Source organism: Ambystoma mexicanum, chromosome 1p, assembly GCF_040938575.1.
Source record: "Ambystoma mexicanum isolate Mex_15411 chromosome 1p, UKY_AmexF1_1, whole genome shotgun sequence".
Lineage (NCBI taxonomy): Eukaryota > Metazoa > Chordata > Amphibia > Caudata > Ambystomatidae > Ambystoma > Ambystoma mexicanum.
In genome coordinates this window covers 998,474,912-998,495,107 of record NC_090921.1, presented here as the reverse complement: position 1 = coordinate 998,495,107, position 20,196 = coordinate 998,474,912, and the positions used below count along the sequence as shown (strand labels likewise).

Sequence of the window (20,196 nt, the reverse complement as noted above, 5' to 3'; positions counted from 1 at the left end):
AAGTCTCAAGACAGATGGTACTGCCACCGAAACGTCAAGCTTACATGAGGAGGAACTACTAGCCCAAGGCCAGGGGCTTCTTTTGACTTTTCAGTATGATTCAGATACCATCAGGTGGTTTGACCACATTTTACCCTCGACGACATTGGCATATGATTATCAAAATTATTCCATGCAAATTTCTTTCTGTAAAATGGATCAGTTAGATGTTTGAACAATAGAACTTTCTTGGCACTTGAATAATTTATGATGTATTATGTAATCTTACTTTAATTTAACACACCAGACACTTGAATTCTGGACACACAATTTAATATTTCAAGGTGCATAACTAAGAGGTGTATATACTGTATATGTTTTTCTTTGTTTATGTTGTAAATGTGTCATTCTTCTTTAACCACACTAGTCCTCAGACTAGAAAAAGATTGATGCTGTTTCTCTGTCCAAAGACACCAATCTATGTTTTCCTTTACAATCCAGCAATGTTTTTCACATGCAGGTGATTTTTAAAGAAGAACTAGTTACTCTTACCTTGTAACGTTCTTTCGATGGGATGTTCCTCCGACGTATTCCTTATCTTAGATATATAAATCCTTCAGCTTTGCTGGCCTCGGAAAATTTTTTCGCCAGAGGGCGCTGCGCGTCGATGATCGCCGAGTCGATGACCCTCGACGGCCTCCGTGCCGACGTCGACGTCATCCTGCCTATAAAGGCCGCGCGCAGCGTCCGTTGCTCAGTTCCGTTTTGTAGTCCCCAGTAATGTTTTTGGATTAGACTAATCACCTTGAAGGAGCATAGGCTGCAAACCCACAGGAAGTCATACTGCGGGGATGGATGGGAGGGTCGATAAGGAATACGTCGGAGGAACATCCCATCGAAAGAACGTTACAAGGTAAGAGTAACTAGTTCTTCGAAGGGATTGTGTCCTCCGACGTATTCCTTATCTTAGATAGACTCCCATAGCAGTGGTATTGTGACTGGAGGCGGGAGTAATAAAAGTTATGTTACCCTTCCAGAATGGACAGAGTGTAACACAGCCTTGCCGAATCTAGTTTCTTGACTAGAGGAGGAATCCAGGCTATAGAATTTGGTAAATGTATGTGCGGACGACCATGTGGCAGCCGCACATATATCTCGAATTGGCACCCCTCTTTGAAGGGCTGAGGATGTTGCGATACCCCTGGTAGAATGAGCCCTTAGATTTTGAGGAGGCTCCTTTCCTGCCAATTTGTAGCACTCCAGAATGGCTAAAATAATCCATCTGGAGATGGTTTGTTTTGTTATTGGAAGGCCCAACTTATGTCCTGCATAACCTACAAAGAGTTGGTCTGCTTGTCTGATCTTAGCCAATCTGCTGATATAGAAGCTCAAGGCTCGCTTAGGGTCCAGCCTGTGCAGTCTCTCTTCCTCCTTCCCCGGATGAGGAGGAGGGTAGAAAGAAGGTAATATAATCTTCTGAGTGATGTGAAACTCCGAGACTACCTTCGGGAGGAAGTTAGGCTTCACCTGAAGAACAACTTTGTCCTTGTAAAAGATTGTATGTGGAGGTTTACACGATAAGGCTTGCAACTCGCTAACCCTTCTAGCAGATGTCAATGCTATTAGCAAAACAGTTTTGAGGGTGAGAAGCTTCAATGAACAAGAGTGTAGTGGTTCAAAAGGGGCACCCTTTAGGAAGTTTAAAATTAGGTTTAAATCCCATAAGGGAACTTGAAAAGGTTTCGGGGGATAAACATTAGTTAATCCTTTTAGGTATTGTATTACCAATGGAATTTTGAAGTATGAAGGCTCCTCTGCAGTGCGCTTAAAGATTGATAGCGCTGCGAGATAGCCCTTAATTGTGCCAACCTGTAGGCCTGAATTAGCCAGGTAAAGTAAGAATGACAACACCATAGGTGTACCACAAGAAAAGGGTTCAATATTCTTTTCTCTGCACCAGCTGCAAAATTTGTTCCAACGGCAGCGGTATAGAGTTTTAGTTGCCGGCCTTCTGGCCGAAAGCAACACCTCCATAACATCATCCGGAAGGTCCCAATCCTTGTACCTCAACCTTTCAGACACCAAGCGTGAAGGTTGAGGGTCTTGATGGCTGGATGGAGAACCTGACCTTCCTTCTGCGAGAGAAGATCCTCTCTGTATGGCAGTCGAATTGGAGGGCAGATGGACATGTCTAGAAGGTCCGGGTACCACGTTCTCCTGGCCCAATCCGGGGCAATTAGGATCATGGTCTTCCGAAACCTTCTCAACCTCCTGATCATTTGAGGAATGACAGGGACCGGAGGGAACGCGTACAGAAGTGGGAACTCCCAGTCCACTACGAACGCATCTCCTAGAGCTCCTCTCGGGGGAAATTCCCTTGAGCAAAATCTGTCGCACTTCCTGTTGATACTGGTGGCGAACAGATCCACTTGAGGGGTTCCCCAAAGGGCGAAGATCTCTTGAAGGACTTCCTGAGCTATCTCCCACTCGTGAGAGACTGTGCTCTGCCTGCTCAGAGCGTCCGCTGTCAAGTTCTTCTCTCCGGCTAGGTGAATTGCCGATAGAGAGATTCCTTCCTGAATTGCCCAAAACCAGAGCTGCATCGCCTCTCTGCACAGTGGTAGTGAGCCTACGCCTCCTCTTTTGTTGAGGTAGTGCATGGCCACTGTATTGTCCGTCATTATTAGGACGTTTCTTCCCCGTACAGACGGCAGAAAAGCCTTCAGCGCTAGTCTGATGGCTCTCAGCTCCAACAGGTTGATATGTAGTCTGGACTCCGATGGAGACCAACGACCGCTGATGGTCAAGTCGTTGGCGTGAGCTCCCCACCCCGTGAGTGAGGCATCCGTGACTACTGTTATCTCCGGCCATGGTTGCCAAAACATTTCTCCTTTCAGGATGTTCTCCCGACAGGCCCACCACTGAAGGTCTCGGGCTACTTTGACCGGGATCCGAAGGAGATCTGTCATCCTTCCTGAGAACTGTGACCACTGAGTTCTCAGTGCCCACTGGAGGGATCTCATTCTCAGGCGAGCCTCCGGCACGAGGAATATGCAGGATGCCATGAGGCCTAGCAACCTCAGAAAGTCGTAGGCTGGGAGATATTGGGCATTCTGAAATCTGATGACCATCTGCAGAATATCTCGAGCCCTCACCTCTGGTGGCAAGGCTTTTCCCAGGGAAGTGTCCAGGACTGCTCCAATGAATTGGAGTCTCTGTGATGGTATCATCTGTGACTTCTTTAAATTGAGGGAGAAGCCCAGCTTGTGAAGGAAGTGGCAAACATAATCTAGTTGTCTCTGAGCCTGTTCCGAAGATACAGCTCTGATCAACCAATCGTCTAGGTAAGGGTAGACATGAATCCCTTCCCTCCTTAGACTTGCAGCCACAACCGACATTAGCTTGGTAAAGACCCTCGGGGCGGAGGTTAGCCCAAATGGCAGAACTCGAAATTGATAATGAGAGCTGCCAATTGCGAACCTCAGGTATCTCCTGTGCCTGGGATGGATCGGCACATGGAAATAAGCGTCCTGGAGGTCTAGAGATACCAACCAGTCCTGAAGCTGGAGGGCCTGAAGGATCTGAGAGAGAGTCACCATCTTGAACTTGTCCTTTCGGAGGAATTTGTTCAATTCCCGTAAGTCTAAGATGGGTCTCAGTCCTCCGTCCTTCTTCGGTATTATGAAGTAGGGGGAGTACCAACCCTTGTTCCTTTCCGCTACAGGTACCAGTTCTATGGCACCTTTCTCTAGCAGGTCTAAAACCTCCTGCAAGAGGAGCGGATCTGGAAGCTTCAAAGGGTTGTTCCCCGGTGGATGACTCTGAGGGATATGTAGGAAGGGCAGGCAGTAACCTTGGGCCACTGTCTCCAGAGCCCAAGCATCTGACGTAATAGCCTGCCATTCCGTCAGATGGTGAGTTAACCTGCCCCCTACTGGTGTTCTGTGAGGGGAGACCTCAGAGTGGTTTTGAAGCGGCTGATGCAGTTGCCGAAGGTAAAGTGGCTCCTGCTCCTGCGGGTGCGGCTTTCTTTCCCCTACCCCGTCCACCACGGGTAAATCTTCCTTGGCCTCTTTGAGCCGGTCGTCCCCTGCCCCTTCCATATGAGGAATAGTAACGAAAAGACCGTCCTCTCCACGATGATCCCGAAGGACGAAAGGTATTCTGACGGATAGCAGCTCCCAATGACTTGGCTGCTGCCTTGGACGTTTGCAGTTTCTCCAAACTGTCATCCGCCTTCTTTCCAAAGAGGGTAGAACCGTCAAAGGGCATATTCAAAAGCCTGGTCTGCACGTCAGAGGCAAAACCAGACTTCCTCAACCACGCATGCCTGCGGATTGTGGTACTTGCCGCCATGGCCCTGCTGATACTGTCAGCAGAATCTAGGCCAGTTTGTAGGGTCTCGCACATCGCATCTTTACCATCCCTGATGATGTTTAAAAATGCGTCCCTTTCCTCTCCTTCTTGGAGGCAGTCAGCCGCTGATGAAGCGCACTCCCAAAGGGTGTGGCTGAACCTAGCGAGCGTACAGGTCGCGTTAATAGACTTTAACGCCATGCTACAGGCAGAAAAAACCTTCTTAGCCATGGCATCATACTTTTTGTCATCCCTATCCTGCGGAGCAGTGGGGTATGCAGATGTGCTGCCTGATGAGGTTGCAGCCTGTACAACCAAGCTCTCAGGAGTAGGGTGTTTTGACAAATATTCAGGGTCAGAACTAGCCACCCTGTATTTTGTTGACAGTTTTTTATTTACTGCCGGGATAATTTCTGGCGTTTCCCAGTTTGTCAAAATCCTTCTCTGTAGAGCAGAGTGAAATGGAACCACAGGATCCTCCTGTGGGCCCTTGTCCAGTATGTCAGTGAGGTCATCCTGCTGAAAGGCAGGAGAAGGTGCAGACCAACCCATAAATTCTATGATTCTAGACATCAGAGCTCTATATGGAGTCTCCGCATGTTCTCCTGGGTCTGGTTTGATAAATTCTGCTTCAGGAGAAGTGTCCAAGCCACTAGCTTCCTGAAGTGCATCCTGAAGATTTTTTAATCTTCCTTCCTCAGAGGCGAAAGTCTCTGGCTCTGGTGATGTGGTCCTCTGTAAATCAATATCTTGGTCTGAATCCTCCCTTTCCTCAAAAATCGAGGTTAAAGGGGGATACATTGGTTTTTGGAATGGTATAAACCCCATTTCCAATGCAGAAGGAGCCATCATCACAGGCCTTGAAAACGTCGATGTCGTCGACACCGACGTGAAAGTACTCGAAGGCGCCGTGAAAAGCGTCGAGAAATGTGTACTAGGCCTCGAAGAACTCGAAAGGATCGGAGTCCTGCTCGAGAACGACGTCGACGTTCTCGGCGTCGAGTCGGAGGTCTTTTGTCTAACCGTTGGCTGTGGAGTAGCCGTGGTTCTTTCCTTCACCGGCGTCGATATCGGCGTCTACGTCGGCGTCGACTCGATCGACTGATGCGCCGATGAATCCTTCGACAACGGCGTCGATGGCGCCGACCTCTGTTTCGAAGGAGTTTTCGACGATGGCGTCGATGATGCTTTATCTCCCGATGGCTCGAGGCGCTTTCGGGTTGACTTTTCCGCCGGGTACTGCGACTCGCGGCGTTTAGATTTTTTGGGTTTTTTACCCGGGGTATCACCCTCAGCTGTCTTCGAGGGGGACGAGGCCGCTTTCTCGAAGACGCTTAGCATCTTTTTCCTGAATTCCTCCCACTCAGCTTGCGAGCTGCGTTTTGTGGGGCAATGAACTCTCTCAGGAGAACTCGACGAAGATGACGAAGGGGATCTCCTACGTCTCTTCTTCGAGTGTCTCGATGTCGACGAGTGGTGGGAGCCACTTCGTGATCTAGATCGAGAGTGTTTTTTATGGTGAGGAGACGAACGTCTCGACTCTACCGAAGAAGCTTTCGAGGAAGTTAAAGTTGACCTACCTCTCTCGAGCTTCCCCCTACGCTCCTTCAAGGCTTTCGCCGTCATGGAAAGGCATTCCTCACACTCCGAACTCTGGTGCGTGATTCCCAGACACCACAAACAGACCCTGTGAGGGTCCGTCAACGACATTTTCTTCCCGCAGTCTCGGCACTTTTTGAAACCGGACCGAGGGGTCGTCGGGTCGGAGGAGGATGCCATCGATATCGAGGTAAATAGTAGTTATTATATACGTTATCTTGACGAGAACTGAGCAACGGTGTTCCGAGGCACAACGAAGCGCGGAAAAACGGAACTGAGCAACGGACGCTGCGCGCGGCCTTTATAGGCAGGATGACGTCGACGTCGGCACGGAGGCCGTCGAGGGTCATCGACTCGGCGATCATCGACGCGCAGCGCCCTCTGGCGAAAAAATTTTCCGAGGCCAGCAAAGCTGAAGGATTTATATATCTAAGATAAGGAATACGTCGGAGGACACAATCCCTTCGAAATGTAATTTTTTGTCCTAAATACAATTAAGCTTCTTTTATGAAACAGCCCCCTCTATGTGTGTGTGGTTTTTCTTCCTTGACAATTGAATGGGCAACTAACCTTGGGATATATTCTTTGAGTCAAAGTTGGAAGGTTCCCCAAATTAACTATTATTGGCTTGCTCCCTCTGAGGAAGCACTTGGGTTGAGCCTATTAGTAGCAGTACTAACCCTTTTTGTTTTTTGTGTACTCTTGATGCCCGAGTCTGCTACTCCTCACCACGGGCACTCCGAAAACATTCTTTGATGTTAAGCATTCTTGTCAAACACTGATGCTAGGGATGATGCCAGCCCTTTGCCTTTAGATCCCAAACCTGCTGAAACCATGGGGCCTGAGCGGGTAGGTTTACTACCAGAACAAACTGCTCTTCCTTATGAACTTTATAATTGGAGTCCAGAGCTTTTGAAACGTGAGAGTATGAATGAGGGGTTTCCTAGTGACTTTGCACCTGCTCCACTACTGATGACTCAATTGGTAATTTCGACTTAGTCTGTTGTGTTGTGTATTTCCAAATACACCATTTCAAGTGCTGGCATGCCCTTTGGCAGGATCTCGTGAAATAACTTAAAAGATTTAATAGATGGAGGTTCTCCTTCCAAATCTGTTTCGGTGTCAACGGACACCTTCCGTTTTTTATTTGCAGGAACAGATCCCCCTTCATTAGTATTAGCAGGAGCTGGCATAGGTAGTGGTGAAGCTTCTGCTGGTCCCGCCTTTGTTGGAGCCTCTGGAGGTCCTATCTTTTCTTTAATTTGTTTGACTAAAACCTCAAGTAAAGGCTCAGATAACAGGGTCTCCAATACCATTGCTGTAATGTCTTTTGCCATTTCAGAATGTTCTCCTTGATCATCTTCGGTCCTCATAGGGGACTCTGAAGAATATAGCCTATCTGATAATTGTACAGAGCCTGAATTGTTCACAAGATTATAAATATTAAATACCTCCAACTGAGGTGTTATTTGGGAATGGTTCAGATGAGATTTCCTGAGCCTCACAAGAAACCCCATTGGCTACTTTCTAACCTAAAGGTACTCACTTTTTCCCCACCAAGAAGTACCAATGGTTTCCTACCGAGGTGTACTGGCAGATGTCGTTGCCCGAGGTTTCCCCCTAAACAGTCCTATGAAGACCCTGAAACTTGAGTTGTAGTTTTGACCTTGTTACTGAAGGCAGGCCCCAAAACATGTACCACACCGGCTGGTACGTCTCCCTCTTACTGATGTCAGCCTCATTCCTGGTCCTAATGAAGACCTCAGTCACCTTCGGTACTCGTCCCAGCTTTTCAGCAAGAAACACTTGCAATGCAAAAAGGGTAACTATTGGAGAGAAGACTGCTTTGCAGAGACCTTGGGTGAATTCCTCGATTGAATACACATGAACTGACTGAGTGATAGATCCCCAGACACCTGACACATGCTTGATGTGGATCGGCTGCCGAGAACTGCTTCCTACAACAAAGGCATTGCTTGAATCTGGTAGTATACGGCATACATCAGGGAGAATGGCACATATCAGAGAGGCACAAGGCTGAAAGGAAAGAATTAAAACACCAACCCGATTAAAAAAAGTGAGTGAACATCTAAAAGCAATGCCCCGAAACCAAAATAAAATCTTGGAATGTCACAGAGCGCAACATTTCCGACCCATCCAGAAGGTGGTAAAAACAGGAACTAGGTACTGTGCGTGGCAGTTGGTGACGTGGGGCAGTGGGTGGTACTGGCACGCGGAAGGACATGTGCGTTAGAGTCCCATGACTGCAAGTTCTTAAGGTTGCAGTTATCATTTGTAGCCAGCTGTGGATGCAGGCTGTCCCAACCAATTGGGGGATGGGGGCGGGGGAGGAGAAGGATGACAGAGAAAGGGGGAGTTTCAATAGCATCTTCCTGTCAGTTCCCAAAAAATCCGAAAATTGAAATTCTGAGAAGCTGCTGGCCGAGCAGACCTGTGTGAATGTAAAGCCAAAAGCAGTTCCTATCCCCAAATGTTCTTCCCTTTCAAGAAGGTAGCTGTACCTGGTAGCCTCTGCTAAGGGCACAGAGATGAAGAGCTCAAGGAGAACAGCTTAGATGCATGGCTCTATTGGAAACCTCCACAGAGTTCAGTTTCTTTTTCGCTTGCTAGAGGCTTTAGTTGAATAGAGAAAGGAAGCAAGAAAGCTCTACTCGTTACTTCAAATTACACAAGCTAACTAAACCCCAACTAAGCAAGCACTACCCAAAGCTGCAAACTAAATACATTACTGGATTAAGAACAGGCAGATAATATATATTTTTGCTCTAGTTCCCAACTTGCCACTTGACTATTTCTCATAAGAGTTTAAAAGTTCAAACCAATAGTTGGGGCACTAGTTCCTGGTACAAAGACTGTGTTGCTTCCAGGACTATGGGGATGTGTACTGGTGAAAGGCGCAACTCCCGCAGATGACTCCAATTTCACCAACATTAATTGTGCATCTCACCACTTGCTTTCATGCAGAAGAAACCAATGTGGCTCCCATGGGCATGTGCTCTGCTTGCACTAATCAGACTTTTCCATAACGTCTGGAATTATGCTCACTCTCGCATACGTGCAGCTCCTGAAGAAAGATCCAACAATGTTGTTCCATGCTTAATTGTTCACACACCGGATGTCAATTAGAGGCAAGCCACTACTCGCTTTGATGGCATGCTGATTACATAGCGTAATTGTTAAACACTATCTTCAAGATTTACTTTTCTATTTTCACAAAACCAGGAGGGGTGGTGCTCTTCAATGATGCAGAGTATGGCAGATAAAGTTTCAAGCAGAAAGATTTCAATTTAGCTGATAGGTAGTTGCCAAACAGCAAAATTCAAATTCAACTATAGTTCAGAATCATGTTGAATGCAGGATTACAGTTCCCCAAGCAAACACTCCACTCAGAGATATACTGAAGAGAGCTCTGCAGACAAAGGACCTGTTAATTGGGGGACTTCTGATGAAAAGCAGTTACAGAACTTTCAACACATTTCTATACTGCAGGCAGAAGGTCACTAACCAGTCAGTTACTCTGACATTCCCCCTCCATCATGAAATAGGAAAGGAATGTCTAAGGGTAATACAGATTCATTAAAGAAACCTAAAACGTAATCAAGAAGACTTGCAGCACACACTACACATACACAGGAGACTTAACACTGAAACTTCATAAGCTCCCCAAACTACTGGTAACCCTGGAACGAAAAACAGCTTCCCATCGTGTCTGCATGCACAGTCTGCCTAACACCGCCCCCTGAGTCGGAGGAACATAACGCTACCCAGTTCCAATGTTCAAATGCTTTGCCGTACTCTTTATTAGTTGGAGTTCTGAACTTTGATATTGACTGGTATAAGGAGGTAAAATATTGCAAAGTAATACAATCCAATGCATTGAGATACATTTTCAGATGCCACTGTTTGCAAAAACACATCACCACGTCCCAGTCACCATGTTAGCCAATACAATTGTATGTGGTTTTGGTCTACAGTTTTATCATGCTGGCAAATCTGACCGAATCCTAACCATTTGCAGTATAGAAAGTGGCTAAACTATTAATGCTCATATAAGGAATACATTATATGTTATTCCATCTTTATATTAATCAGCTTTGGCCATAGTTACAAAAAAGTTCCCCACTAGGATTTTGATATCCCATTCACTTATTAAATTGAATCTCACAATCAAGAGCAGAGTTCTAGGGAGTGAGCAAAACAATGATCTACACACATGGGTAGAGTGGAGATCTAGAACAAAGTGGCATTTGATTCTCAATATGGATTGAACACTTGTTTCTCAAAAGTGGATTCCAATAAAGTTACTTTGGATTCTGAAAATATTGGCAGGTTCATTTATTACTTTATTTTGTATTGCCTAATTATTTAGAATTCATTTTTGGAAGAATGTTTGCATACTACTAAGCCACTGAGCACAGTTTAAAAACAATCGTATACTAAAAGAGAGGAATGGGGAAATTAGCAAATATTTTCGTGGGAACAGTGGCTGAATTCTAAGAGTAGACTTACATCTGTTCATATATTTAAATCATCATTGTTTTGCCTTAGAAACTGACTGTTTGGGCTTATAGAAAAACCTTTCATACAGGAAAAGTAGGGATTGCAATGGTTCACATTCAGTGGCTGATACCGGGGGTAGGAGTTTACTGTACACAGGCTTTAATGCAGGCAAGATGTAATTAGATACATTTTGCAATTGAAATTCTGTGCAGCAGAAAATCAATATTTGAATAGTTCCAGTAACTGGATGCTGGTGCTTCGAGGTAGGTTATGAGTGTCAGTCACCCTTTCGAGGTCGGCACTATAATAGAACAGGACACACAGTTTTGATAGCATCCACTGAATCCTGACACAGCATTAACCTTTGCACATGCAGACATGCTGCTCTGGTGGGGAATTCCTGTCAAACTAGGAGCAAGGCATCTGTGGGAGAAATTGCCAAGAGGGTGGTTGATCGTAGAAGGCGTGGTGGCTGTTTTGTGCCAAAGCCTTCCTAAGGCTACATACCATTTCTAATGCTGTGACCCTGCCACAATCAGGCATGACATTCCCATGCATCCTATTCCCACCTGTAGGCCACAGTGACATTGTCTCTCCTCTCCCCCCAATTTCTCCCTCCCCTTTCTGCCCTTTTTAGATCTTCGTTCATCTATGCAAATGTGAGTTTGCTTGTTTTGTCGTTCTTAAGTTATTCTTTAATATCTCAAGTCTAAGAATAACGTGTAAAGATAAACTGCAAAATCCTCATACAGCTAGTAAATTATAACCCACTACCTCTATCCCTACTCACAGCATTGGTCTTTCCCCTTTTCACATTCAGTGGAAGCAGGAGGGCTTAATAGTCTACCCGCTTACCTTCTCTTCTTCCAGGTACTGCTTGTCCAGTTCCACGGAGTAGAACTCAATAGGAAAAGTGCAGGGATTTTTCACAACAATATCGGCTTCATCCCCAGGACTGAATGGCAGAATGGGACCCAACTCTAGCACGGAGGGGACGAAGTCCAAGCGTGGCTCCAGGCCCTTCCCGGTGACCATCAGCGAGACCCTGTGGCTGCTCTTTGAGATGGTAAGCACTATTCGCTGGCTGTAGAGCTTCTGCAAAAATGCAGGACAAAGAAATACATTGATTAGCAAAGTTTGAAAAAGGACAGGCTTTTGACAACAGACTAACATTTCAAGATGACTGTAAGGCGTGTTTGTTGTGAAGAGTTTATTCCCAGGGACCCAAACAACACACATCAACAGAAAGAACAAAGTGCCCTGGGATGTGTAAAGATGTCTCTGTGGATCACTATTGGTCTGCGAGACAGGATACAGAGCTAACGGTACAAGTTACTCCCATGATGGCTACTATACTCCTAATTCATAATCTCCTTTCCTCCATACTTATGGAATGTCATTCCCTGAGAAAAGGCCAGGACTGTGTCATAATTAGTATTAGGTTTGATAAAGACTATTCTATAGCCCATGTGTGGCAATGTCCCCAAAACAGGATCTCACGTGCCCATGCTCCCCGTCCGTTCATTACATGAATGGAATCAGAGCCTTATTTGGGGGATGAATGGAGGTGGAGAAATATGCGAGAGGGCCCTATGGAGGAGCTAGGAGTACAGTAGTCACTGCGAGGAGTACAATAAAGTTACTTGCCTTATAAAGTTAAATAGCAGGAATCTTATCTTCTCCACGGGCGATGATCCTTAATTGTTGTTGGGGGGTGTTTTGTCGCTTCCTAAACAGCCACTACTTTTTTGACTGCCCAAGAGGGAAACAATTTTGAAAGTACTTGTGGTTGTATATTTGGATGTGCCAGAGAGGTTCTGGCGCATCCAAATATACAACCACAAGTACTTTCAAAAAGGTTACTTGCTTGTAAATGTAGTTCACCAGCTTTGGTACCTTTTATAGGGCCATATGATTGTTTTAATAGTAACAGAGGTCAATGTTTCTACTTCAACATAGGGGAGATTCATCAAAAAGCATGCAAATTCATGAAAGATCCAATGCTGGACAAGAAAGGTTACTTACCTATTATTTTGGCTTGTCATTGTTTGTACCTTTCATACATTTGTATACTTTGAACACTTCCACCGTTGTCACAATGGGAACCCTTGGTACCTTAGTGAAAGAGTAATGTGAAAAGAAACTGTAAAGGAGTATTCTATCCACCTCATTTTAGGTCCTTTACTTGTAGAGTTAGAACAACATATGAAAAATAACCCAAAGTAAACAAAATAATTCAATAAGTTGTTCACTTAGAATTAAGACTAAGACCTCCGGAGATGCCCATGAGGATCATCTGTTAGAAGCAATGCAAAATGGCTTCATGTCAGTAAATATGAAGTTGGATGATATTGTGACTACCAATGGTTCATTAAAATCCAAATTGGAAAAAGAGTGGTTGCATCTATGAGGCAGAGACCAGAATAGGGGAGACAGAAGATAAGGTTAATAGAAATGATTGCGACATACCAAATCTAAAGCGGAGGTGAACAAAATCTGCAATATGTGCAATTACCTTGAGTCGCGCTCGAGGAGAAATAATGTTTGTATTGTCGTGTACCAGAGGCAGCATGCAAGGGTCGGGAGACATTTGTTGAGGAATTATTGAAAACACTGTTTGTTGCTGCAAAATTCTCCCCACACTTCCCGGTGGAACGGGCTCATTGGGCATTGGTACCTGTCCCTAGACCAGGAGTTCCCCCACATACCATCATTACAAAGCTACTCAACTACCGGGACAGAGGCCTTATACTCCGGTTGTCCAGGGAGCAAGGTACTCTCCGTTACGAGTCCCACAATATTAACATCTATCCAGACTTTGCTGATAATGTACAGGCTCTACGGAAATCATATGACTCGGTTAAGAAACTTCTTTGAATCAGACATGTCCCACATGCCCTTATGTTTCCAGCCAAACTGCAGATTCAACACGGAGGTCGCATACACTTCTTTGAGAATTCACTGGAGGCCACTGCATATGTAGAAGCATCAATCCCTCCTCCACAGCAAGACCGCTGTCACAATCAAGTCCAAGACCACATAACGATGAGCTGCATGCTGACGTGGGTGACTGAAATGCACCAGCATTAGCTGGAGCCTGCACGCAATATGAATAAGTACTGGCTCACAACAGTGTCATATACTGGGGCTGGTTGCTCTCTTGGCGGCCTGTTGTATGGTCACTATGGCTGTTCGCAATGCTCCCCAGGAGGATTCCATAGTTACTATCGGGTCACATCATGAAGTTGGGGGTGATGATGAGGGAGGTGTGGGTAGTATTTGTCAAGTTGGGAATAGTGATGAATATGACTATAAAAAGTTGGGGGTTTTAGGGGGGGGGATGAAGTCGAGTTGTTATGTTTTGAAAATTAGCAGACAAGTTTTTTGACAAGCGTGAGAATAGACCTATGTGCAAAAATAGGAGTGTGTGATGTACTTACTATACGAGAAGTGATAACATGGGTGAAAGGGTTTCTTTTTTTACATGGAATGTCCGTGGACTTAACCCTATTAAGGCAAGGATGGTACTTGCATATTTAAATCACCACAGTCCCAAGATAGTAATGTTGCAAGAAATCCATGCCCAGGCGGGCATTCAATAAGGGATTTGCACCCAGTTAGGTAGATCAACAAGGCTATACTGACTATTCATCACAGGCCAGGGGGGTGATTACCATGATACATCATTCGTTATGCTTCCAGGAGGATAAACACTGTATAGCCCCTCAGTGACGATCTGGGATGCTATGGGGGGAAGGTTTCCGGTGTGACTGTTCTGTTGGTTAACATATATGACCCCAATCTTGACCCGGAGTTCTACGGGCGCATGTCAGAGATTCTGCTGGGAGGGACTACCGCCCCGATTATTTGGGCAAGGGGGGGGCAACTAACTCGATTCTGGACTGTGTACTAGACCGATCGAGAAACACTCGGCGCAGTCTGTCTGGTGCAGGGCTATGGTACATCAACTTATGTTACAGATGGAGCTGGTGGATGTCTGGAGAGACAGTAGCCCTGGTGTGTGCTAGTTCACCTATTATTCGTCGGTCCACGATGCACAGTCCAGGATCGATTACTGGTTGGTCTCTACAAGGTGGATCTAACGGGTACGGGATTGTGTTATTCATCCGAGAACTATCTCGGATCACTCACCAGTGCTGATACAGTGGGTGGGTCCTGGTAGAAGATGTCCATCTTGGAGGATGTCCCCTTTGTGTTTACTTATGCAAATTTGTTAACGTTGTTACGGAATAAGATTAAGGACTTTTTTCAAAGGAATGAGGGATCAGTAACCCATTTCTCTACTGTCTGGGAAACTTTCAAGGTGTGGTTGAGGGGAGAAATGATCTGTGTGACTGCTGGAAATTTGAAAGAGATTAGAAGGGAATTGCGGGTGGTTGAAATAGATTTAAGGCAACTTGAAAATTACTATAGTACTTCACATGACAGAGCACTATTGGGGCTCATTAAAGGCAATATAGGGAAGTTCACCTTATGAGTCAACCTGTTCAGGCATGGCGATCTAGGGAGGCGGATAGGCCAGGACGTCTCTTGGCAGGTGTAATCCATAGTGAGAGAGGGACACAGCATATTACCAGGATTAAAGAGGAGACAGGTAACATGTTAACCATGCATGAGGAAAATAACTGAGAATTCCATCGATACAATGAGGCCTTATATACTAATACGGATGCATGCACTGATGATGCTTTAGCCCAATATTTGGATGGCGTTGCTCTCTCGGGCCCCTCCGGCGAGGCACAAGTTATTCTCAATCAACCAATTACACTAGAGGAAGTTACGGGTGCAATTATGGCCTTGTCGTCTGGAACGACCCCGGGTCCAGATGATATAGGTATTGAGCTATACAAGGAACTTCGACAGTTGTTGGCACCCAAACTGCTGAAAGTTTGAGAAGAATCCCTGCAGTCCGGCCAACTACCACCTACGCTCTCCGAAGCCGTGATTACAGTGCTACTAAAAACGAATAGGCCAGCATCTGAGATGGCCTCATATAGACCACTGTCGTAATTAATACTGATGCCAAGGTCTTTGCAAAAATCTTATCGACTCGCCTGCTCCATATATGTAAGCATTGGTTCATCCAGATAAACTGGATTTATCCCAAAGCGATCCATTGTGCTTAAATTACACAGACTCTTTTGTATTATCTCTCAGATAAACCCAAAGACTAAGGCAGTGGTGGACTCGCTAGATGCAGGAAAGGCCTTTGATTCCGTTTCATGGAAGCTCCTTTTTGCAGTCCTACGTCGAATGCAACTGGGTGATCATTATATAGAGTTTGTACGGTTGTTATACACTAAACCATCTGCTAAAGTGCGCACTAATGGCATGCTGTCAGCCACCTTCTATATGGAGCGTGGGACGAGGCAGGGTTGTCCGATGTCCCCATTACTACTGTCTTTGACGATAGACCCCCAGCACAAATAATGCGCAATAGACACGGGCCCAGGGGATCCGTATAGCAGGCCCTCCACAGGTGATATCCTTGTATGCCGATGAAACTGCTATATATCCGCAACACGGAACAAAACATAGCTCCTGTGATGGAGGAGATCTGTAGATTCACACGCTATTCTGGGTATCGAATTAACGAGGCAAAGTCGGAACGTTTCCCATTGACTGATGTCACACCCATGCCAGTGGACCTGATGGGATTTAGATATATTTATATTCTTGGGCATATTGATCTCCCGCTCACATCATTCCTTACTTGCCGACAATCATGAGATTTATCTTGATGCACTGGTTATTAAGCTACAACTGTGGGCTAAATTTCCAATGTCATTGTATGGGAGACTTTCCTTGCTTAAAATGGTGGTGGTCCCTAAACTACTGTATTATTTCAGTAATATCCCTATATGGCCTGGCCGACTGTTTTTCGATAGACTTTGTTCTTTGGCAACTGAATATATATATATATGGGAGGCAGGTGTACCACGACTGAAATAGGAATGATTGGCCGAGCCATTTGAGCAAGAGGGCCTAGAGGCGCCCGACATGGAGCTCTATTACATTTTTTCACAAGCCCAGTATGCTGGCCATTAGTATTCGACTGATTCGGACCTGATACATCAGGCACTGAAGTCATTTAGTGCTGCGCCAACATATTTGAAGTCGATTTTCTTTGCTGATCGACACAAGGATTTGTGTTAGTTTGATCCTTTTCACACTACAGTAAATGTATGGTTGAGATTGATTAGGAGGCTAAGTGTGACTACCCCATATTGCGGATCTGCACCCCTGTGGAACTGCCCAGGACTTCCTCCAACATATGACAAAGGCATTAAGAGTACATGGGACGCAGGGGAAGTAATGAATTTGCATGATTTGTTACCTGACGGGATGTTTGTTAAATATAAAAAAATACAAAATAAATAAAAAATACAAAACTGAGGATTTTGTGGTCAAGCTGGGAGACAACCCGATTAGGTCACTACAATACTTTAAGGTGAGGGCTGCGGCTCACTGCTGATGGCCTTTGTTGCCTCAGGAACCAGATACTTGCAAGCCTATTGAAATGGTAGTGTGCAGCGGGGACCCTCGGAAGCTTGTGTCTAGGCTGTACAAGGTGTGTCAGGCTTCTTAGATATCTGTCAATAATGCTATGGAGAACTCGGAGAAAGATTTACATATTGCAATACACGAAGATCAATGGTTGTGCTACTGTCTCCTGATGAAAGAGGTTTCCCTTAACGTAAAGTTCTGGCAAATACAGTTTAAAATATTGAATCAATGACACTGCACCCCTACACCGCTTTCAAAATTTGCGCCGAATGTCAGTAAAGAGTGTGTGAAATGTGGTAGGACTAATGCGGACTCCTTCCATATGTACTGGGACTGCCAGATGATTACTCAGTTCTGGCAGGAGTTTGCAGACGTCTTATATGATATTACACAAATATCTCCAGTACTCTAGCCGCCCCCTTCCACCCTCCCCCACCCCCCAAGTAACACTTGGGAGACACTGGGAAGGTCACTGTAAAGGTTCGTAGGCGCTTCAATTTGAGTTGTACGATTGCTAAAAATAAACATTTTTAAATACTGGCAATCCAGAACAGCTCCTGGTGGAGCAGAGTGGCTCAAGGAGCTGACCGATGCTAACGAAAGGGAAGAATGTTATACTGTGATGGTTATATCCAGATGCAGAACAAAGGACATTTGGGGACCTTTTGAGATTAACTTTTGCGAACAAATGAAGCTGAGGCAAAGACTGGGTCGACCCTCAAGTGTTTATAGGTGTGGGACAACTCACTGTGAACAATATTATGTCATTCACTATTTTGGTGAGCTGCTGTACTCCAGTGTTCGTATTTTACCATGTCACTGTCTCTCCGTCTATATGGTTTGTCAATTATGTAACATGTCTTCTGTTGTATTAAATAAAGGTTTAAAAAAAAAAGAATGCCGACTAAGGAGCACCAATTGAGGTGGCACAGAAATAGGAGGTGGGGATAGAGAGAAATCGCTGTCAAACGTAAAACTCACTGAATATGGACCATATTAATGTCATAACCTCCTAGAAGTACAGTCAAAGTTGAAACAAAAGTTTTTCTTTGGCTGATCAAAGAGCAATCTCCTGCAACTAGTCATACACTAAGTTTCAACAAACTCTTCTGATGCTTAAGTATGAGCCTATTTCTGACCACAGGTCAAGGCAAAACCATTTATGTAGTCATTGAATACAAGGAGAGCTGTGCTCACAGGGCTCAAACACTGATGGGCTATCTGGACCCGTTACAGATCGTACAAAGTCTTCTCTGTCCACACCCCAGCCCAAAACAGTCTGGTTTTAGCACATGACCATATAATGTGGACTATCGAGCCATCATTCCCCTCATACATGACTGGTGAATTTTGTGCTGGGTCTAAAAAAAGATAATGTGTTGCTGATTAATGAAAGGCAAGACCCCACCTTCATATACACAGGTTGCCAACAAATACATCTCCATTGTTAATCACTAAGCCAATCTCCCACCTCGCCTTGTATCTGGAGGGACTGTCTGCTTCTCAGTGGCTTCAGATGAGGGAAACACTGGTTGACAGGGTTGTAAAACCAGATAGTATGGAGAAGCCTGGTTTGTTATCATTAGCTAATCATTACCCATTTAGGGATTCAGTTATCCATCATACATTTTGATTAGTAGTGACATTAGTAGTGTGATTAGTTATCCATTATCCACATACTATGAAGCCATTTGCATTTGCTATAGTGAGGCCTGTTATATGAAGTGCCTTGGTAGAGAAATGTAGAGAAACATGTTATATTTGTAGAGACATGTAGACACATGTAGAGATATGTTGTTATGTATTATGTATGCATTGTAGAGAGACACGCATGAGTATGCATTGAGTCTGTATTATAGATAGTGCTTGGATTGAGTGAATGCGTTAGGCAATACATTCGAGAATAGAAAGCATGAGGCTTATATAATTTTGAAGCCATTCCATTCAGACAGAAGAGAAGGGCCACGGACTGCGAAAAATGTTATGAGTTACAGTGTACAAGGAATGCGTAAACAGTATGGTTGTTCAGAGAGAAATAACGTGACTCTTGTCTGAGTGGAAAAGGGAAGCTGGCTTTATTATCAGCCTGCCTGGCTGGTGTTCGCAGACAGAGATGGTGGGGGCCATGCAGGGAGAGCTTTGCCTCACAGAGACAGACAGGCAGAAGAGATGGAATTCAGTAGAGTGAATAGAGAAATATGGGGAGATGGTAGGATGGTGTTTTGTAAGGCAGACAGGAGAAGGCCATGGTATAGATATGATGTACAATTGTCACGATGACAAGAACACGCAGTGCATCACAGACTTTTAGGCACTGCTAGGATTTAGAAATGCTGACAGAGACAGACGAGTGAATGCTTAATGTAATTAAAGAATGTATGTACGTCATTGGACACTATAACTGAGCAGTAGGAGTGTATTCTCAGCTCTGAGATGTAGTTGGAGATGAGTTCTAGATGGAGATGTAGATGGAGCTGACACAGAGATCGAAGGAGTTTTGGATGGAGCTGCTCTCTGAGAGAGGAAGCATTGGGGAAGCATTCTGATAACAGCTGATGCAGATCGATCTGGCAGGGAGACTGGCAGAGAGAGTTGGTAGGAAGCCCAGACCACTGAGAGGAGAGGCCCTGACTGACTGGTTGGTTGGTTGCTGAGTGGGAAGCTTGGACATGGCAAGAGGGGAATATCGAGAATAAGGCATGTGCATGGGGAATTAGGACAGACACTCACACAGAGCTTTGGGTTTGATAGGATGGGGAAATCAGACAGGGATTGTCTTAGAGAGAGAGTGAGTGAAGTATGGTGTGGATTGGAGAGGAATGCTGAATGCTGACACTTGCCATATGTATGAATATACTGGATACATTGCTATTGGATTGCTTGCATTAGAAGCCTGTAAGGCTTACAGTTATTGCATTGCATTGTAGATTTGCACCACAAGCATAACAGGTGCAAATTAGAGATTTGCATTATAGTAGTGTTTGCATTATGCAATGCTGTGTATGAATAAAAGTGTTTCTATTGTTGAATCGATTCACGTGTTTTCTTTGCGTCTTATGTTAGTGTGTCCATAGTATAGTAACTTAGGAGTAACACAGTGCACAATTGCCCTGAGATACAAGAGCACGGGGGCATAGTGATCCACACCCTCGAGGTAGATTTGTTTGGGACTGACAGGGTAAGCCGCGCAGGAGCCGTTCTGAGGGACAACCT

General features: G+C 45.0%; 1 protein-coding gene across 1 annotated transcript in view; it reads right to left on the bottom strand.

Annotated features, from left to right (window-relative positions):
* Positions 1 to 20,196, bottom strand: part of HYDIN (HYDIN axonemal central pair apparatus protein) — a 3,273,799-nt gene that overhangs the window by 1,497,399 nt on the left and 1,756,204 nt on the right. The window contains exon 36 of the mRNA XM_069654775.1: positions 11,311 to 11,550. Coding sequence (XP_069510876.1) covers positions 11,311 to 11,550 — 240 coding nt within the window. The remainder of the gene's footprint in view (positions 1 to 11,310; positions 11,551 to 20,196) is intronic.